Consider the following 23,023-nt stretch of genomic DNA (forward strand, 5'->3'; position numbering starts at 1 on the left):
TAGATCCATTGTACGAACGAGCGGGCACCAGGCATTCGTATAACAGATTCGCGTCGGTGGGCAATGGAGCTATAGTCTTCAGTGCGGATGCACACTTCGTTCGACCTGCGGCAGGAATCTAAAAATTAGTGAGACTAGAGGACGTGGACGGGATCGGAGGGTAAGTAGCGCTAGGTAGAAATGTGAGTAGGCCAAAGAGCGTGCCGAGATAGTCCGCGCATTTGCCATAAACACTGTGTCCGGATGGCGCAGTGGTTAACGTCATTACCCAGTGAGCAGGAGATCCCGGATTCGAGTCCCCGTCCGGCACACATTTTCACTCGTCACCGCTGATTCTGCATGAAGTCCCGATGCAGCTGATATCAGTAGTTCCTTCCCTTCCCTTTCTATCCCTTCTACCTTCACTTTAAATAATACGTATCACAGCTGCTGATTTAAAGTGGCGTCTGTTTGTAATTTTTCCTCCTATCTAGGTGATTATGTAGCTCTCAATTCGTTCGAGCAATGAGTCATTCATAATATGAAACACAGTCATAGCTCATTCACTCAAATGATTCATAAATTTTACTTGTTAGAATGAAATCAGGCGATGATTCTTCTTCTCTGCAGGCTCGTGCTTTGCGGCAGTCTGCTAATCTGTACAAATAAAATGTCTCGTAATTTTGGGAGCGTTGTATAATCAGTCGCGAAACCTCAGATCAAGCGGATATTTGGCTTTGATGAAGTTTAACCTTCCGAAGAAGTAATGGAGCTCTTGGATTATTAAATGCAGGTTCGTATCCAGTCTTTCGGAAGTTCCCTTCTGATTAACAACTGCGCAATATGTCGATGAATATCATTAATTCTCAAATGTCAAATACACACCTTTTGTATGAAGGAGCAATATATATGTATATTTCCCCTTTAATCGTACAATTTCGTCTCAGTTATCTTTTGTCATAAATCTCAATATTCAGATTACAATTCTTCTAACCAAGCTCAGGCTAATCGGCACAATCTCGGAAGATTTTTTTTAACAACCACCAGAGAGAGTACTACAAAGAATAATTATGCGCTCATGGCATAGCTATTGTATGAAACTACTTTGCGCATGGATTCTGGGAGTATGAAGATAGAAAATTAGTAAACGTCACTCAAGGGTAGAATTGTATCAGAATAATTCATCGAATATAAAGAGATATTACATGTTCTTTCGGACATGTCAGAAAGAACATACACCACACTTTCATGTAAAACAGCTTACAGGAGAAGACATTTATTTTACAATATCGAAGATGAAGAAGCACTCATAACTCTTAGGGACGCATTTTAGAGCCCATGTTTACTAGAAGTTTTTGCTTCGAAAATGATCGTTTCTGTCATATCTCTGAGTATCGACCATTCGTCTTGAGACGTGGAAACCACTGTACAATGTTCGTCAGAGGATTCTCCGTATCGGCACGAACCAATTTTGTCATATTCCATTTCCGTAATGAGAAAGGGAAGGAGGACTTGTGTACGCCTCGCTCTGTGGGTCACTTACAGGACATATACGACGGAAGCACAATCTACACCGAATACTGTAATCTTATCCTAATGTTACTTGATTCGAGCGGCATGTGCATTTTGGCTTGTACTGTGCAGTCCACGTTTCGTTTTCATTTGCTATGCCATTTTGTGTAGTGCATCGCTTAAAACTCTACTTCGAATACCACCAGTTATTCAGTTTCATGCAATAGAGTTTTGCGAGGGAAACATCAGCTTTCTTCCGAAGATACGCATTTGAGTTTCCCGAGCATAACACTACACCGACCTGCTACGGTCCTTACAGCATGGTACCTTCTCTGTGTTAAGCCAAGCCAATACAATACGGATCCAAAACTGGAACAGTACTCTTTACAACAGTTCGCAGCACAAATCTAAGTCTCCCGTTCGACTCCCATGTTACTTATCTCATTTCTTCGTTACATTCTCCTGTTGCTTCGCAGTCTTATGGTATAGAGCCTATAGCGCAGCTTCCCATTTTGTTTTCATTCGATATTAGATTTTATGCACAATATCTCTTAAAATTAAAAGTGGAGAAGCACGAAATCGTAAATTTTCCACAGTATTAATATATTTGCGTAACTGTTTGTTTGAAAGTGGTCAATAAAGGATACAACAGTGGTGAACTCACCGAGCGAGGTTGCGCAGTGGTTAGCACACTGGACTCGCATGCGAGAGGATGACGTTGCAATCCCGCGTCCGACCATTCTGATTTAGGTTTCCCGTGATTTCCCTAAAACCGCTTCAGGCAAATACCGGGATGGTTTCTTTGAAAGGGTACGGCCGATTTCCTTCCCCGTCCTTCCCTAATCCAATGAGACCTATGACCTCGCTGTTTGCTCTCTTCCATCAAATCACACACACACACACACACACACACACACACTCACACACACACACACACACACACACACACACTGGTGAACAACGTTGAGAAAGATAGTACACGTCATAGGCGTCCGCAGCAAGTTATCCAAGAGAGCCAAGCCTCCACAGTTACCATTTTTTGTATAAATGTGTTGCTCAATTTCTAGATGTATTAATATTATGTGCGACACAAAAAACTTATTACATCCCAGAAAACTCATTGTTAACGAACCCACTTCTAGAAGTATATGACAATTTCGTAATGAATAAAAACTCTGCACTCCAGATTCTAGGAGAAGCAAGTGCTCCACCCTTGTCCTTTCCACCCCCCCCCCCCCCTCCGCCACCTTGCGGACGCCAAAGGCAAACACAGAGAAAATGTCATTTTCGACAGTTCAGTGACGGCGAAACCAAGAATGTTAAAGTTAAAAAGTAAACAAATATGAAGAAGGGAGCAACCCAGAAAAAAATAAACTAAACATCGAAAGAACTATGTGTTAGTGTGTGTGTGTGTGTGTGTGTGAGAGTGTTTGTGAGTGTGTGTGTGTGTGTGTGGGTGTCTGGGTGTGTGTTTGCTTGCGTGGGCGTTTTTCGTTTGTTTACGTTTTTCTGGTTTGGTCGATTTGATTTTTGTTTACTGTTTAACATTTTCAATTACGTTACCATTGTTCTGTCAAATATGGTATTTATTCTTCGTTTTGATTTCACTCTGTATACTTTGTATATTCAATATTTTCAATATTGTTGACCAGTATTGTACCCTCTTTGATAACGATAATTAGTGGGAGCCTGATGATAGCACTGTAAGGCGAAATCTGGTTAGCGAAATAAATTAATGCTGTAGAACATACATAATTTTGGTCTTCTCATTTATAATTACGAAGTTACTCTATCAATGTTGACCCTACGACTTATCTTAGAAAATAGATTAAGGAAAGGCAAACCTACGTTTCTAGCAATTGTAGACTTAGAGAAAGCTTTTGACAATGTTGACTGGAATACTCTCTTTCAAATTGTGAAGGTGGCAGGGGTAAAATAGAGGGAGCGAAAGGCTATTTACAATTTGTACAGAAACCAGGTGGCAGTTATAAGAGTCGAGGGGCATGAAAGGGAAGCAGTGGTTGGGAAGGGAGTGAGACAGGGTTGTAGACTATACCCGATGTTATTCAATCTGTATATTGAGCAAGCAGTAAAGGAAACAAAAGAAAAATTCGGAGTAGGTATTAAAATCCATGGCGAAGAAATAAAAACTTTAAGGTTCGCCGATGACTTTGTAATTCTGTCAGAAACAGCAAAGGACATGGAAGAGCAGTTGAACGGAATGGACAGTGTCTTGAAAGAAGGATATAAGATGAACATCAACAAAAGCAAAACGAGGATAATGGAATGTAGTCGAATTAAATCGGGTGATGCTGCCGGGAATTAGATTAGGAAATGAGACACTTAAAGTAGTAAAGGAGTTTTGCTATTTGGGGAGCAAAATAACCGATGGTCGAAGTAGAGAGGATATAAAATGTAGACTGGCTATGGCAAGGAAAGCGTTTCTAAAGAAGAGAAATTTGTTAACGTGGTGGTAATAATATATGCTCTGCATCCTCGGTGAAGATTGGGTTTCGGAATTCAGTGAGCAGCCCTTCCGTTTAGCGCGCCGTCTATCTGCAAGAGTGCCCCACTTCAAATTTTCTATGAGATTTGTAACGCTCCCGCGATGGCTAAATGTACCAGTCACGAATCTTGCCGCTCTTCTTTGGACCTTCTCAATCTCCTGAATCAGACCCAACTGGTAAGGGTCCCATACAGACGAACAATACCTCAAGACTAAACGAACTATCGTATTGTAAGGTATTTCCTTTGATGAAGGACTGCACCGCTTCAGGATTCTACCAATAAACCGCAATCTAGAGTTCACGTTATCCGTTACTTGTGTAATCTGATCATTCCATTTGAGATCATTTCTAATAGTCACACCCTGATACTTGACGGACGTTACCGCTTCTAAAGACTGGGCATTTATTTTGTACTCGTACATTACTGGGGATTTTCGCCTTGTTATACGCAATAGGTTACACTTACTAACATTGAGAGACAACTGCCAGTCATTACACCACGCATTTATTTTCAGCAAATCCTCATCGATTTGTTCACAACCTTCGTGTGATACTACTCTCCTGTAGATTACAGCATCATCGGCAAACAGTCTAAGGCAGCTGTCAATACCATCAACAAGATCGTTTATGTAAATCGTAAAAAACCCCGGGGACACCTAATGTTACGCTTGTTTCTGTTGAAGGCACCCCGTTCAGGACGACGTACTGTATCCTGTCTGTTAGAAAATTTTCTATCCAACAGCATATGTCATCGGATAGACCGCAAGCAGTAAAGGAAACACAAGAAAAGTCCGGAGTAGGTATTAAAATCCATGGACAATAAATAAAAACTTTGAGGTTCGCCGATGACATTGTAATTCTGTCAGAGACAGCAAAGGACTTGGAAGAGCAGTTGAACGTAATGGACAGTATCTTGAAAGGAGGGTATAAGATGAACATCAACAAAAGCAAAATGAGGATAATGGAATGTAGTCGAATTAAATCGTGTGTTGCTGCGGGAATTAGATAGGAAATGAGACGCTTAAAGTAGTAAAGGAGTTTTGCTATATGGGGAGCAAAATAACTGATGATGGTCGAAGTAGAGAGGATATAAAATGTAGACTGGCAGTGGCGAGGAAAGCGTTTCTAAAGAAGAGAAATTTGTTAACATCGAGTATAGTTTCAAGTGTCAGGAAGTCGTTTCTGAAAGTATTTGTATGGAGTATAGCCATGTATGTAAGTGAAACGTGGACGATAAATAGTTTAGACAAGAAGAGAATAGAAGCTTTCGAAAAGTGGTGCTACAGAAGAATGCTGAAGATTAGATGGGTAGATCACATAACTAATGAGGAGGTATTGAATAGAATTGGGGAGAAAAGGAGCTTGTGGCACAACTTGACTAGAAGAAGGGATCGGTTGGTGGGACATGTTCTGAGACATCGAGGGATCACAAATTTAGTATTGGAGGGCAGCGTGGAGGGTAAAAATGGAAGAGGGAGACCAAGAGATGAATACACTAAGCAGATTCAGAAGGATGTAGGCTGCAGTAGGTACTGGGAGATGAAGAAGCTTGCACAGGATGGAGTAGCGTGGAGAGCTGCATCAAACTAGTCTCAGGACTGAAGACCACAACAAGAGACCGTAAGCGCACACTTTTTGTAGCAAGCGACAGTGCGGAACTGAGTCGCACGCCTTTCGAAAGTCGAGAAATATGGCGTCAACCTGCGAGCCGGTATCTAGAGCCTTTTGTATATCATGCACAAAGAGGGCCGGCTGTGTCTCGCATGATCGCTGTTTCCTAAAACCGTGCTGGTTTCTGCAGATGAGCTTCTCAGAGTCTGGAAAGGTCATTACGTCCGAACACAAAATATGTTCCATGATTCCTCTTTCCAAGAGGAGAGTTCCAACACCTGGTTAGTTTGCGCTCTTTAGCAATCGGAATTGGTCACAGAGCGAGTCAACTCTATACGAAGAATCGAGCCCAGATACTGCAGAGGCGCGACGTCTCCGAGTAGCACCAGCTGTCTGGATGTTCTCCTTCAGTACGCTGCGTCACCCGTGTTACATTTGCCAACCGCAGCTGAAGCGCAGTGCTTGTCTGTGTCCCGAGAACTGGTCAGGAGTGCGCGAAAGGGTTTGTTCTTGGGAGCCGCCCTCGGACGTGTCTGCCCTGTTAGAGGCGGCGTGCGAGAGGTGAGTCCAAGGGCGAGCGCTAACCGGCCGGCAGACGCCGTCTGCGGGATCCGGCAGTTCACTGTAGTTTGCGGTTGCTGTCTGCAGAGCCACAGACCGAGGAAAACCACAAAAACTTCTAAGCCCATCACGCTATACTTCAAGTGATTTGCAACGAGTTCAAAGTGTAGAATATTGAGACAAGTCGTACAGAAAACATAAAAAAATTCAGGAATTTGTCAATTAATCACAAAAAGCCCGATTGTTAAAAAAAGTAAGAGTATGCGTTCGAAGTGACCTAAAATGAAATGTATGAAGATGGTATCGCTTCTTTCGGGCATGCAGCTCTCTATAATGAAATGATAATTAAATCAAGACCCTAAGCTGTCGACAGGCGTTGGTATACATCAACGCGCACAGTGGAAAATGTGTGTCCCGACCGGGACTCGAACCCGGGATCTCCTGCTTACACTCATTACTCGTGGCAGACAATTGTAATCATGCAAAGTCCCGTAAGTGTTTGGGCAATGCGTGTGGAACCGCACAGAAGAAGAAGGTCAATTGCCGGTTAGCCTTAACTAAATGAAGATGATATCTGTTCTTTCGGACATGTCCAGGGTCAGCTTAGGTTCTTGATTTAATTATCATTAAACTGAAATGGGACGATCCTATAAAAATATTGTACTGAAAGTAGACGCCGTACTGAGATTTATTACAAAAATCCCAAGGAAACGCGTTTCTACTTCACAGTCATATTTCCAACACTCAATCTGGGCAGCTTTAGAAGGGGTGAAACAGCCCCATTGTTTTTTTTTTCCAACCAGGTTACATCCAGTGACTGTACTCCGTTTATCATAAGAATAAACATTACACTGTATACTGTTCCGCGTTTGCTGGATCCTCATTGGATTTAGTTTCTCATGGGGCGGAAGCGAAGCTGTCTCGAGTACAGTCAAGTATGATAATGAAGATACGGTTTAAGTTGGGCGTTAGCGTACGTCGATTCAGCGATGATACAGGACACCAGCTTTAAAGGCGCATTTAGCTTGGGCAGCCACCTGGTCCAACAAAATTGCAGTGATGCGAACCGTTGCAGTAAAGACGTAAAAAGAGAAGAGCAGAGAACAATATAGCTTTGACTGTCATTCAGTTTTTAAATAGAACGAAATAATGGTAAAAAACAGGCGATACGCTTTTTAGGTGATCTGATCGAAAATAGTATCGTAATTAAAAACAAGAGTGATGAAAATTCCTGACTTTAACCATTTTTCTGCATGAGCTATGTGTGCATAAAAGCGCACTCCTGGGATTCACCATGTAGATAAATACTGAATCCACTGAAGGTATTACAGTCAGTCGTCTGGTAATCTCTGGATTACTTGCATTTCGGGCTCCGAGGAATACATTTCAGTACTGCTGAGTTGATAAGTAGGCAATCAGCAACAGAATCCCAAGCCACCAAGAAGTCCATCACGACAAATCCCTTAACTTTGCTTCAGATCAATTCTATTGGGATCAGATTGCAGTGTTAAGGTGAAACTGTAAAAATGCAGAATTTGTGCAATGTGCTCGGCGCCGTGAAAATTATTTTCAATATTTCTATGACGCTTATCGCTCGCGCGCGTGTGTGACCACATCTGTCCTACAAAACAATGACCATATTCAAACAAACAGTATTTGATTTCTCATTTTTCTCCAAAAAATTTAATTGTGGAATGTCTTCTTAACTTTAACAATCTTTTATAAAATATCGATAATTAGGAATGTGTATTTACAATGAAAACCAGAATTTTCGTGCGATATGTAATTAGAAACTAGAAGACGTGCATTTAAAAAAAATGGTGGTTAAATATGAGTTAATTACCATATCTTTGATGAATTACATGTTTGCATGATTTAGGTATTCAAACGGAACAAAAAGAAATTGTTGACCACAATGGTATCCGCATCGCCGCCCGCCAGTTTACCCGATTACCAAGAAATTGCACCACGCATATAATTGAATTATAGTACGTTATACACACATCAAAAAAGTTTTGTTTCACCTCGGTTCCGAGAGTTCCGGAACCTGTACAGGAAATTGGAATAGAGATCACCATCAACATCATTTGTGCCATTTTTATTGCTCATGAAAACCACACATTCCATGTTGTACCACCATACACCGAGAACTTCAGAGCTGGTGGTCCAGATTGCTGTACACACCGGAACCTCTAATATCCAGTAGCGCGTCCTCTAGCACTGATGCATGCCTGCATTCGTCGTGGCAACTATTCACAAGTTCATCAAGGCACTGTCGGTCCAGATTGTCCCACTCCTTAACGGCGATTCGGCGTAGGTCCCTCAGAGTGGTTAGTGGGTTCAAATGGCTCTGAGCACTATGGGACTTAACTTCTAAGGTCATCAGTTCCCTAGAACTTAGAACTACTTAAACCTAACTAACCTAAGGACATCACACACATCCATGGCCGAGGCAGGATTCGAACCTGTGACCGTAGCGGTCGCGCGGTTCCAGACTGTAGCGCCTTTAAACGCTAGGCCACCCCGGCCGGCGGTTAGTGGGTCTCGCCGTCCATAAACAGCTCTTTTCAATCTATCCCAGGCATGTTCGATAGGGTTCATAACTGGAGAACATGCTGGCCACTCTAGCCGAGCGATGTCGTTATCCTGAAGGAAGTTATTCAGGCGCTTCAGTCTGGAACCGCGCTGCTGCTACGGTCGCAGGTTCGAATCGTGCCTCGGCCATGGATGTGTGTGATGTCCTTAGGTTAGTTAGGTTTAAGTAGTTGTAAGTTCTAGAGGACTGATGACCTCAGATGTTAAGTCCCATAGTGCTCAGAGCCATTTGAACAATTTTTGAAGTTATTCACAAGATGTGCATTGGGGGGGGGGGCGGGGGGGGGCAGTGTCGTCCATGAAGACGAATGCGTCGCTACTATGCTGCCGATATGGTTGCACTGTCGGTTGGAGGATGGCTTTCACTCATCGTCGGTCCCACATAATGCCACCCCAAAACAGCTGGGAACCTCCGCCTTGCTGCACTCGCTGGACAGGGTGTCTAAGGCGTTCAGCCTGACCGGGTTGCCTCCAAGCACGTCTCCGACGATTATCTGGTTGAAGGCATGTGCGACACTCATCGGTGAAGTCAAAGTGATGCCAATCGTGAGCGGTCGATTCATCATGTTGTTGGTGCCATCTGTACCGTGCTTCATGGTGTCGTGATTACAAATATGGTTCAAATGGCTCTGAGCACTACGGGACTTACCTTCTGCGGTCATCAGTCCCCTAGACCTTAGAACTACTTAAATCTAACTAACCTAAGGACATCACAAACATCCATGCACGAGGTAGGATTCGAACCTGCGACCGTAGCGGTCGCGCGGTTCCAGACTATAGCGCCTAAAACCGTTCGGTCATCTCGGCCGGCTACAAAGATGGACCTCACCATGGACGTCGGGAGTGAAGTTGCGCATCATGCAGCCTATTGCGCACAGTTAGTCGTATCACGACGTCCTGTGGCTGCACGAAAAGCATTCTTCAACATGGTGGGTACCTCCGAGCCATAATCCGTGGGTAGCGGTCATCGACTGCAGTAGTAGCCCCTGGGCGTCTTGAGCGAGGCATGTCATCGACAGTTCCCGTCTCTCTGTGTCTCCTCCATGTCCGAACAGCATCGCGTTTGTTCACGCCGAGACACCTGGACACTTAACATGTTGAGAGCCCTTCCTGGCACAAAGTAACAATGCGGACGCGATGGAACCGCGGTATTGACCGTCTAGACATGGTTGAAATGGAGGCAACACGAGCCGTGTACCTCCTCCTTGTGGAATGACTGTAACTGATCGGCTGTCGGACCTCCTCCGTCTAATAGGCGCTGCCCATGCTTGGTTGTTTACATCTTTGGGCGAGTTTATTGACATCTGTGAACAGCAAAAGAGACCGTATCTGTGATACAATATCCACAGTAAACGTCTATCTTCAGAAGTTCTGGGAACTCGGGGTGATTCAAAACTTTTTTTGATGTGTGTATTTAGTTCATAGTGTTCCTTGATAAACGTCATAGCTGGTTTTTCTCTGTAGCCTTGTGAGAACATTAAGAACAACTTGTTCCCAGCCGTTAATAGTGTTCCGCGAGCGTTTCATTACGAAGCAGAAAGCAGTGTCATCCATTTTCATGGTACGAATGAACAGTGTGACAATCAGAGCACAGGCAGAGCCTTTAGAGACTGTGACTGTACAAGTGTTTTGAAATAAAAATTACGTAGCTAAAGTATGAGTAGGAAAAAGTTGATGGCTTTTAATATATCAGAATGTCTTAAAAGTTCCTTTTCCGGTGACATAGTAATAAGATATCTAACAGATAAGTTGGACCTACTTCCAAGTACGGAACAATACCTGTGTACGAGTGCTATAGCTGCTGACCAATCATCGCGTTTGTGGTTTTTTACATCAGGTTTATTCTTATAATGAAAGAAGTATAGTTCACGTTCGTAGTCAGTGAACTCTGTTGGCCGAACCATTCCACTGTTGCTGCTTTCCTACTAAAAACACAACAAAAAATGGTTCAAATGGCTCTAAGCTCTATGGGACTTAACATCTGAGGTCATCAGTCCCCTAGACTTAGAACTACTTAAACATAAATAACCTAAGAACATCACACACAGCCATGCCCGGGGCAGGCTTCGAACCTGCGCCCGTAGCAGCAGCGCGGTTCCGGACTGAAGCGCCTAGAACAGCTCGGCCACAGCGGCCAGGAAAACACAACACTCCGCGCCTTTTTTTGTACTCGCGAGTCCGCCTGTCGAGTCATCTAGTGGTGAATGCCCTATTATATGGGGGTGTCTCGATGTTTTTAATCAATCATCGGAGAGTGTATTTATAGAATAGCTGCATGCTTCATGTATTTGTTTAGCCAGTGTCACAGAGACCTCGATAAAAATTAAAGCCGCGTACGACTTCTGAATAATTGTTATTTATATAGTTCATTGTCAGCTTGTACTAGTATGAGTTTCTACGTACTTGCGGTGCAGAGTCGCGGTGGGGAGCGTCTGGATAGCGCCTTCGGACGTCGTAACCAGTTTATTTCTGCAGCACTGCGTCTTCCCTCTGCTGACGGCGTTGCCCGTAAGATTATAAGTGAGGTGTGGGCTGCGGTCACCTCTACCAGCGACAGCCGGCCTTGTGGTCGTTAAGAGGAAATTGCAAGAAACCCTTATTTACACCCACAGTTTGTCTGCAAATACCAATTCGTGAGCTAAATTAGAATAAACTCAAGACTTTAAAGAAAGTGCATTATTTCCAGCACATCGTAAGCCAGCTGTTCGTATTAACAGATGTTGATTATTGTATTGTCGAAGCTGAGTTCTGTCGTATACGTTAAAATGTCTTGACTGTCAACTGCCTAGAATTTCAACACCTCAAAGAACCGTTTAAAGATCAGTCGCTACGTTTTATTTTGCATTCGTTGTGTTTCACCTGCTACGAGGGGCGTTTGAAAAGTCCGTGCAAAAATAAAAACTACTTACGTGTTTGGGGTAAACATTTTTTTGTCGACACAGTGTCCTTTTAGACTTATACACTTCGTTCAACGTTGTTATAATTTGTTGATCCCTTCCGAATAATAGGAATTGTCCAAGTCTGCAAAATAGCTATTAGTTGCTGCAATCACCTCCTCGTCTGAATAAAATCTTTGTCCCGCCAGCCGGTGTTTTTCTTGCAGCTCGGTTTTCAGACGGTCCAATAACGATGAATAATATTCACCTGTAATAGTTTTTACCCTTTTCCACATAGTCGATGAGAATTATCCCTTGCGAATCCCAAAAGACAGTTGCCAAAAACTTCCCGGCCGAAGGAAAGGTCTTCGCCTTTTTTGGTGCAGATTCTCCCTTGGTAACCCATTGTTTAGATTGTTGTTTGGTCTCAGGAGTATAGTAATGTATCCATGTTTCATCAACAAAGACGAAACGACGCTTAAAGTCCTGCGGATTCTTCCAAAACAGCTGCAAACCATTCTTGCAACACTACGCACGTTTCCGTTTTTGGTCAAGCGTGAGCAATCGCAGAACCCATCTTGCGGATAGCTTTCTCATGCCCAAATGTTTATGCAAAATATTAGGCACCCCTTCATTCGAGATACCCACAGCACTAACAACCTCACGCACCTTCACTCTTCTGTCGTTCATCACCATATCATGGATTTTATCAATGATTTCTGGTGTCGTAACCTCAATAGGGCGTCCAGAACGTTCAGCATCGCTTGTGCCCATATGGCCACTCCGAAAATATTTGAAACCACTTATAAACTAGCCGGCCGAAGTGGCCGTGCGGTTAAAGGCGCTGCAGTCTGGAACCGCAGGACCGCTACGGTCGCAGGTTCGAATCCTGCCTCGGGCATGGATGTTTGTGATGTCCTTAGGTTAGTTAGGTTTAACTAGTTCTAAGTTCTAGGGGACTAATGACCTCAGCAGTTGAGTCCCATAGTGCTCAGAGCCATTTTTGAACTTATAAACTGTTCTAATCGAAGGTGCAGAGTCACCGTAATGTTTATCAAGCTTCTCTTTAGTCTCCTGAGGCGTTTTGCCTTTCGTTAAGGAATGTTTAATCACCACACGAAATTCATTTTCGTCCGTTTTTTGACAATCACTCGACTTCCTTGATTTACACGAATGCCAAACACAAAGAAATAGACCAATATGACTGAAACTTGGTGTGCGTTCTTTCCATAGATGCTACTAACTAAACATGACCTCGATACGCGCCGGTGGTGCCATCTCTAGGGTTCTGCACGGACTTTTCAAACGCCCCTTGTACTTCCAGGAGAGCGGTGTACTGAGCACATGCCCCTCCATATCCCCATCCAGTGACGCCTGTGGGCTGTGGGTGACTCAGCGGCCGGTCGGTACCGTTGGGCCTTCATAGCCTGTTCGGGCGGAGTTTATTTTTAGTTTTTACCATCATAAAAACACAACAAAACTGAGCTTAGTATCATGGAAGGTTATCACTCTATGATAAGAATTAGAAAGGATCACATTTAAAGCCGTGCGCGTAGAATAATATTTTACATACATTTTATCAGGCAGGCAATAGTACATTCACCACGTTATCAACAACTGAAGCTCACGTAGAAGTGATACAAAGCGCTTGTTACTGTCACTGAAAGTGGACTACAGCACTGACCAGTAAAATTTCACCACAAAAGCGGCGAACAATAAACGTAACATGGGTATCAAATGTACACTGTCCAGTCACATTAGTGTGAGCACCTGTCAGAAGCCATAATAGGTACCTTCGGCAGTGCAGACTGTTTCTAGAGGTGCAGGAAGTGTGTCAGTGAAGTTCTAGAAAGTAGCGACAGTGATGTGAGCCATGCCGACTACAGTGTCATGGCTATCTGAGTAAGGTTTCCCGACTGAGGATTCAAGGCACGAACAGTCTGATTTAAGTGGTCCCACAGGAGCTTGATTTGGTTTACATCCGGTGAGTGTGGTGGCCAAGGGAGTATGGTAAACTCATCCTCATGCTCTTAGAACCACGCACGTGCACTAAGAGCTGTGTGACATGTTGCATTGTCCTGCTGGTAGCTGCCATCGTGTTGAGGAAAAACAAACTGCAAGTGGGAATCCCCAAGGATGGTGCGTACTCGTGTTGATCCATTGTGACTTCCAGAATTACATCACCCAGGGAATGCTGCAAAACATTCCATAGACTATAACTGTTTACTTTCTCGTCGTACTCACGTACGCCCACCCGTCCGATGAGGCATAAAACATTACTCATCTGAGAAGACCACCTGACGTCACTCAGCGGACGTCCAGTTGCGGTAGAGGTATGTTGTTTCAGCATTCGTCTCCGATGAACGGCAGTCAGCACGGGTGGATCAACCAGGTGGCTACCACGGTGGCCCATACGCAGCAACTTTCGCTGAACAGTCGTTGAGGAGACACTGCTGCTAGCCCAGTGGTTCATCTTATTGGTCTCTTGCTCAACAGTTGCATGTCTGTTCATCTCTGCAACCGTCGTTCTCCCCTGTCATGTATCGCCCGTGGTGCACCACAGTTGGCTCGATGCCGGTTTTGGAAAGCGCCATATTGACATTCACGGTATATTTTAACCATGGCGCACGTGCATTATTTACAGACTTTGCCGTTTCGACAATGCTTCCACTCTTGGTAACAAAGACAATGATCATGCCGTTTCGGACTTCAGATCGACTGCAATGTTTTCCGAGTGTGCCTCCCCATCTTCCACCGAGACACGCTATATGTTAATGTGACTGGATCGTGCACTATAGCCTGGATATGCAATTGATGAGCATTTCAGCGCAAACGAACGAAGCAGGTGGATACAACGACATCTACATTTAGTACACATGGAAATATAACGAAGCGGTCGGCCGCTGTGGCCAAGCGGTTCTAGGCGCTTGAGTCTGGAACCGCGCGACCGCTACGGTCGCAGGTTCGAATCCTGCCTCGGGTGGATGTGTGTGATGTCCTTAGGTTAGTTGGGTTTAAGTAGTTCTAAGTTTAGGGGTTGATGACTTCAGATGTTAAGTCCCATAGTGCTTAGAGCCATTTGAACCATAACGCAGCCAATTTCTCATTCAGAATTCACATTTAAATGTTCGTTACTTTTCAGAATCGTGTTATGCTTCGTTTTAGGAGAAACGTCTGCTAACACGTGTCGTAATTCGACACTAACAGGATCGTGAAATATCGAGACGGTGGTTTATTGTTCCACGATATTACTGCTCCTGTAGATCGGGACCCCACGACTTTCACACGAGTATGAAACTGAACAGTTCAGAAGGGCCATACGCAACGCCATGCGGGGCTATATGGGCCACACGCGACTAGCGCACGAGAGGTCAGAAATTCTATTCGCTAGGTCAGGCAGGATGGTGCGTCACGTGTCTTGAGGCAGAAAATGGGCACGTCCAGTGCGAGGACACGGACTGTCGACACGGTGACCGTTGGTCCAGCTTCTCTTGCCGCGGCAACAGAGAGAGGGGCACCAACACTAGTGCGCCCAACGACAACGGTGGACACATGAGTGGCACAACGTAATCTTTCCACACGAGTCTCGCTTCTGCGTACAGCATCTGGATCGATGTTTCAGTGTGTAGAGGCTCGGAGGAAAATGAATGTTGTCAGACTGCATTCGTCTCGTCATATGATCCCAGTACCGGGCGTAATGGTATGGGATGCTATTAGTTACAGTAAACGATCACTTCTGGTTCATATAGCCGGTAATATGGAGAACAACCGTTACATTTCTGACGTTTTAAAGTTAGTGGATGTGTCCTATCTTCGAGGTCTCCTTGATGTTATCTTTCAAGAAGATAATGCAAGACTGCATGTTGCCCTTGCTGTCCTAACCTACCTAACGTGTTCGAATCCTTTCCTGGACAGCATGTTGTCGAGACCTCTCACTCACTGAAAAGATCTGGTCGTTCGTTGCTCAGTGACTGGAACGCCACAGTTGGCGAGCTAATACTCTGTCGTAGGCTTTTAGCAGCAATGAATGACGTATACCCCGTATGTGACATCGATGCTCAGTATGACTGGATGCTCAGGTTAGGACCGTTTATGCTGCCAGAGGTGGCAACTCCGTGTACTAACTTTCGCTCCCTCCATACCCCTAAATCAGCCGCAGATCCTTCCTACTATATTGTACACAATAAGTATTCTTCGTTACTCTCTGTCTTACCTGGTGTTTTTATATTATTGATATGCAGTGCAGGTTTTAAAATCTAGCTAGCAGCACTCAAGATCACAATTGGTAAGATGTGCGGTACCTCACGTCCATCTACGCCAACTCCTGCCCGCTCCCAGCTTTTTACAGCCCAGTAATCAATCCAGATGGGATCCTCCGGCCAAGAAAGGCATCCGCTAATATTCATTGGCTTCAAAAAAGCCTACGATTCCGTAGACAGACGTACAGTGTTTTTAACACTGGAAGAAGCAGGCATCGACAAAACCACCATACAATTAATCTATCAGATACTCACAGACAAAACTTCGAAAGTTAAATTCTTAGGAGAATCTGATTGGATCCATTATAAATGATTTTTGTAAGAAGGAAAAGTTTCTGAACCCTTGATAATTAACACAGGAGTTCAGTACGATGATGGTCTCTCACCGATTCTCTTCATTTTGATATCAGACAGGTCATGAGAGAGTGGCTTAATGAACTAGAGGAGAAAAACAGCGAAGGAATCCATCTGAGACAAGGAACAGGTTCGAGGCGAAATGTATCGCTTTTGCTGACGATATTGCAATAATTTCCAAGGACAAAACAGATGTAAAGATAGTGACAGAGATATTTTACAGAATTGCAGATAAAACCGGATTATAAATATCGTATGAGAAAACGAAATACATTGAACATAAAGACAACGGAGAGAAATAAACACAAACACAAGATGGAAACATCGAAAGAATCGATAAGTTTAAATGTTTGCGACAGTAGATGCAAGCAAACGGACTAAGTAACACCACTAGTAAAGAAAGGCTAAAAAAAGGGAATTAGCATACGAACTCAACCGAAATCGATGTAATAAAATATCATTATCGTTCCAGGCAAAAATTAAACACTACGCATCAGCAATTAAAGTGGAAGCACTATAAGGATCTGAATGCCTTACACTAAAAAAAGAGGTGAACAAGAACTAAAAATCAAAGAAAGGAAAATACTCAGAAAAATTTTAGTACTACTGAACAAGAAACATAACTGCTGCACGAAAATGAGAAAAGAAGATCTATACAAAACCATAGGAAGATAAAATTAAAGTCTTACGATCATATATGCTAGTTGTAACGATTTAGGTGGTGGGGCAGTCTGGTGCGCCACTTTCGACTTGAAAACGTCGGTAAAATAGCTACTGTGCATTTGGAGAGGAACTTACATCAAAGTAATGAATTTGAATAGCTGTAGATCTTTTTCTGCAAAAAATCGAATTATAGCATCTCATTGTCCAGTTTCTGTGTTGTGTCCATTGAAGACGTACAGCTGTGCGTTGCTTTGAGCAAAGGGCTTTTGCGAGGTAACCAGATATCAATTGTATGTAGTTCCCTTCTTAGTGTTCGCTCGGCGACTGCATTCGCTGATAGCAGGAAATCTTGTCAGGTTTGAAATCGATTGTCACTGACGAGGTGTGACACTTATTTCCGGTTCCTGCCGGTTAGGATCTACCTACGATCGCTGCTGTTGCACCGTGTTACATAGCTGTGAGTAGTACATCATTCCTTGTAAACACATTGAAGTATCCACGGTGATACACTAAAAAATCGAGTAACTTCATTGACAGTGCGATCATTGACACGCCCGAATACGATAAATCCTTTCTGCCGTAGAGTAGCACTAGCCTTTTACATTTTTAAATAACTTACTTGCAAAACTATTATTCACTAGGAATAACTCGAATGAGATCGCACTGTTTTAAACAGACTGCCCCTGCACTCTGGAGGGTGACGACTCCAATTTTCTTCCGGCCATCCTGATTTAAGTTTCCCGCGGTTTCCCTTAATTACCTTAGGCAGATGCCGGGATCATTGCTGTTTTAAGGCCCCGTCCTACTACCTGTCACATCGTTGCCAGACTAGGCCAATAAGTATGTAAATGTATATATGAATTATGATATTTTCTTGTCCTTAAATTGTAATAACACAACATGTCCACAGCTTAGTAAAAGTTACCTACTACTAGTACTTCTACTATTACTACTACTATACTACTACTACTACCACATTCTGCTACGTCTTGACGTAAAACCGTTTTCTTCGCTGATTTCATACAGCCAGCTGGCATGTAAACACGACTTCACTGTCATGACGTACGTCACGAGTGGACTGTCAGTGACCTCCTGCAACCATCTACAGCGCCCCAAAGCAGCCAGTGTGCTCTTCTGTAATGATAGCTACTTTTCCTTTTAAATATTTACTATTAAAAACGGTCTTGATCACGATTTATTTATCGAGGTGACCGGTTTCGACCACTATTGTGGTCATCTTCAGACCATTGAGTAGGAACCTCTTTCTGTCGGAGAATCACATCATTCCTTGTAGTGATTCTCCAACAGAAAGAGGTTCCTACTCAATGGTCTGAAGATGACCACAGTAGTGGTCGAAACGGGTCACCTTGATAAATAAATCGTGATCAAGACTGTTTTTAATAGTAAATATTTATAAGACATTGATCACTGCTTTTCCCGTAATGCATTCAAAAGTAATTCACTTTTCCTTTTGCCTGGTGGGCTTACCAGAACGAATCTTCCACTCAGCAGCAGATCTTGTGCTGTTTTGCAAGTTCCTGATACATTAAACCGTTTTGGAATAGGGACTTGAACCCAGAACATTGCCTTACTATTACTGGAAGCTTGTTAGCAGCGGATGTGTGAGCCACTGCGTCTTTGGGAGAGTGCTGACGTGCGCTTCCTTCTGTTGCAGTGGTGGTCCGGGTCGACGGGCGGCCGTACAGCGTGCAGCTCTGCGACACAGCGGGCCTGGTGAGTACTTCTGCACACTCGGTTTGACGATACACCGCGGTCACATCTGTCACAAAGGATGGGTAAACACCCTCACTGGTATAGGGTTTCATGAACGCGCAATTCTGCAAGTGGCACATGTCGTGGGTACTCACAAAAACTAGATTTGAAAGAAGAATGGCATTTTCGGTGGCCTAAACGTGTTTTATTAGGCATTGTAATTCCTGTCTACGTGCTATACTTAAAATGACTAAGCGGAAACCATTATTGTCAGTGGGACTGACATTCTTCCTCTAAATACCTGTAGTGGCAGTTCTGAGGGCCACCGTTGAGAAAAATTATGAAGTAGGTTAGTTTCCAGCGCAATAACACTTTGATCTCATGTTGTTCAGATTCGAGAGAAAACAGAGTAGGCTGCATCCACTTTGGACTTCAATAATAATTATTAAGCGTTATTCACGAATTCTTCAGTTTCGTGGCTAAGAGTAGGACATACGTAGGACTGAAACACGTTGGAAGACGTTTCTACCGGTATCTTTCTTTCTTTCTTTTTTTTTTTTTTTTTTTTTTTTTCCCAGTCTGATGAGGCCTGCCATGACTTCTTGTCCTGTAGCAATCTCTTCATCTCAGTGTATTCAATTACGTACTGGATGTATTCCAATGTCTGTCTTCCCCTACAGTTGGTACCTTCCACGGCTCTGTGTAGTACACTGGTTCCCAACCTCCTTTAGACCATTACCCCTGAGTGCAATCAGATATTAGCTAGTACCCCCTTCCCCCACCACCTGATGCCGTTATCACCAACTTTAGCACCTGACTAAACTGTAGAATGTAAGACTTTTCTTGTAATACTTTTATTTTTAAAATTATGAAAGATGAATGATATTTAGTTTGTAGATGTGTGTGTGTAAGATCAGGGCGGGAGGGGGGAAGAATGAATGACGAAGGAATTCGTGGTGCAGCATTGCAATTGCACCCACAACTCCTCTGATAAGAAAACTAACTGTTCACAGTGAGTAAAGACACTTGTTAAAAAACGTACTTTCCCTGTAGTGCTCCTCTCCACTGCGGCACTTGCTTGACCTGCACACTGCAACCCCATTTAAAATCAACCAAATTAAAATGTGTGCATTATACTTACTGTTCATAAATCACTCGATTGCTGCACTTCTCATTTTTGAACTGAAAGAAATTGGAAGACTTGAGGCTGCTAATGCCTTATGTCACAATAATAATAACAGTACTCTGTAAAGAACTGTAGTAGCTCTTATGTAGTTACTGCTGTGTCGTGCTGTCAATTAATTCATTTATCTGTTTCGAAGCGAGTAATGAAGCAATTTCTGGACTAATGCAGGTACTATCTACAACTTGGAGAAGAGGTATTTAGCATTTGTTACGTTTATGTCTCAGTTTTATCATCAGCGATGTACAGGACAAAGCATGAAATACGTGTGTAGTGAGGGACCTATAACCTCCACCGCATTAATGCTGTTAATCAAGAAAAAGTAATTAATAAATTATATAATCAGCATCAAAATCTTAAAAATTGTGAAAAATTGAAATAAGAACACCGTGAATTCATTGTCCCAGGAAGGGGAAACTTTATTGACACATTCCTGGGGTCAGATACATCACATGATCACACTGACAGAACCACAGGCACATAGACACAGGCAACAGAGCATGCACAATGTCGGCACTAGTACAGTGTATATCCACCTTTCGCAGCAATGCAGGCTGCTATTCTCCCATGGAGACGATCGTAGAGATGCTGGATGTAGTCCTGTGGAACGGCTTGCCATGCCATTTCCACCTGGCGCTTCAGTTGGACCAGCGTTCGTGCTGGACGTGCAGACCGCGTGAGACGACGCTTCATCCAGTCCCAAACATGCTCAATGGGGGACACATCCGGAGATCTTGCTGGCCAGGGTAGTTGACTTACACCTTCTAGAGCACGTTGGGTGGCACGGGATACATGCGGACGTGCATTGTCCTGTTGGAACAGCAAGTTCCCTTGCCGGTCTAGGAATGGTAGAACGATGGGTTCGATGACGGTTTGGATGTACCGTGCACTATTCAGTGTCCCCTCGACGATCACCAGTGGTGTACGGCCAGTGTAGGAGATCGCTCCCCACACCATGATGCCGGGTGTTGGCCCTGTGTGCCTCGGTCGTATGCAGTCCTGATTGTGGCGCTCACCTGCACGGCGCCAAACACGCATACGACCATCATTGGCACCAAGGCAGAAGCGACTCTCATCGCTGAAGACGACACGTCTCCATTCGTCCCTCCATTCACGCCTGTCGCGACACCACTGGAGGCGGGCTGCACGATGTTGGGGCGTGAGCGGAAGACGGCCTAACGGTGTGCGGGACCGTAGCCCAGCTTCATGGAGACGGTTGCGAATGGTCCTCGCCGATACCCCAGGAGCAACAGTGTCCCTAATTTGCTGGGAAGTGGCGGTGCGGTCCCCTACGGCACTGCGTAGGATCCTACGGTCTTGGCGTGCATCCGTGCGTCGCTGCGGTCCGGTCCCAGGTCGACGGGCACGTGCACCTTCCGCCGACCACTGGCGACAACATCGATGTACTGTGGAGACCTCACGCCCCACGTGTTGAGCAATTCGGCGGTACGTCCACCCGGCCTCCCGCATGCCCACTATACGCCCTCGCCGTCAACTGCACATACGGTTCACGTCCACGCTGTCGCGGCATGCTACCAGTGTTAAAGACTGCGATGGAGCTCCGTATGCCACGGCAAACTGGCTGACACTGACGGCGGCGGTGCACAAATGCTGCGCAGCTAGCGCCATTCGACGGCCAACACCGCGGTTCCTGGTGTGTCCGCTGTGCCGTGCGTGTGATCATTGCTTATACAGCCCTCTCGCAGTGTCCGGAGCAAGTATGGTGGGTCTGACACACCGGTGTCAATGTGTTCTTTTTTCCATTTCCAGGAGTGTAGTAATGACCTTTTGAAAATAATTTAGTTTAGTGACTGAAACAGAATCCAATCGTTTAGTTTCACCCCCAGATTGGGGAACACTGATCTAGTATCATGAAAGCTATTCTTGATGTCTCAACACTTGCCCAGTCATCTTGTCACTTCCTACAGTCAATGTTTTCCATGTATTCCTTCCCTCGAATATTCTGTGGAAACCTTCCTCGTTTCTTACCTTATTAGTCCACATAATTTGCAACATTTTTTCTATAATACCTCAAACTCATGTCGAAGGCTTCGATTCTCGTTTCCGATTTTCCAACAGTCTACGATTTCCCACCATACAATACAGTGCTTCAGATGTACAGTCTCAGAAATTTCTTCCTCAGGTGAAGGGTTTGATACTAGAAGACTTCTTCTGGAGAGGAATGCCCTCCTTGCCTGTGTTAGTCTGCTTTTTATGTCCTCCTTGCTTCGCCAGGCATGCGTAATTTTGCCTCTCAGGTAGCAGTATCACTTCGCTTTACCTTCTTCGTGATGACCAGTTTAGATGGTAAGTTTATAGCGTAATCTCACTTCTGCTCCTCCTCATTATTTTCTTCATTCTTTGGTCTACCCTCAACCCACATTCTGTGCTCATACGACTGTTTATTCCGTAAATTGTTTTTTGTTTATTTATAGACACAATCACATGATTATGACAGTCATAACCGGTTTCGGCCAACCAATGACCATCTTCAGATGCTAAAGGCGGCATACACTGAACACAGCGGCGTTGGCCGAAACCGGTTATGATTGTGTCATAAACATGTGATTGGTCTATAAATTAACAAAAAAATATTTTACAAAGGAATCAATCACGCACTCCATAGATAAAAAGTCGTTTTTTACAAAAACTGTTTGTTCCATTCAGTAGCTCTTGATATTCTTCCTCCCTTTCTCTGACAAGGGGAGGCCGCCAATTGTGAAATTCAGATTCGATTCATATTGCGCATAATAAAAGCTCATGGCCAGAGGTGTAATGTGGCAAAGCACCAAGATGCACTTCTCAGTCGTTGTCGAGAAAATCGACAGTTAAAAGAAACCGTTGCGGTGAAATACCCTCTACGATTAATAATTTTCTACAGCGTCGTGGTGCAGCGGTAAGCGCTAGGGTTCGTAATCCGAAGGTCGCCGGATCGAATCTCGCGCCATGCAACGTTTTTTTTTTTTAGTATTTATATATATAGTTCCCGGCAATCAGTTGCAACAATTATGCATATAATAAGTTGTTGAAAGTCGTTTGTCGTGGAAAAACTGGCGACTTCGAACATCATTATGTTTTCCGCAAACAAAGTTGTATTTCACAAATGTTATTAATTGTCTTCGTAATGTTAACAACGTATAGTTAACGGAAGACGTAGAAACGATATTCCGAAACGAATACGTATAGCGTAAGTCAAACGTTCGAAATAGA

General features: G+C 44.0%; 1 protein-coding gene across 1 annotated transcript in view; it reads left to right on the forward strand.

The window, feature by feature from the left end:
- The window catches only part of LOC126204267 (cell division control protein 42 homolog), a 334,388-nt gene that overhangs the window by 89,522 nt on the left and 221,843 nt on the right, over positions 1–23,023 (forward strand). The window contains exon 2 of the mRNA XM_049938656.1: positions 18,593–18,651. Coding sequence (XP_049794613.1) covers positions 18,593–18,651 — 59 coding nt within the window. The remainder of the gene's footprint in view (positions 1–18,592; positions 18,652–23,023) is intronic.

This window comes from Schistocerca nitens, chromosome 9 (genome assembly GCF_023898315.1).
Source record: "Schistocerca nitens isolate TAMUIC-IGC-003100 chromosome 9, iqSchNite1.1, whole genome shotgun sequence".
Lineage (NCBI taxonomy): Eukaryota > Metazoa > Arthropoda > Insecta > Orthoptera > Acrididae > Schistocerca > Schistocerca nitens.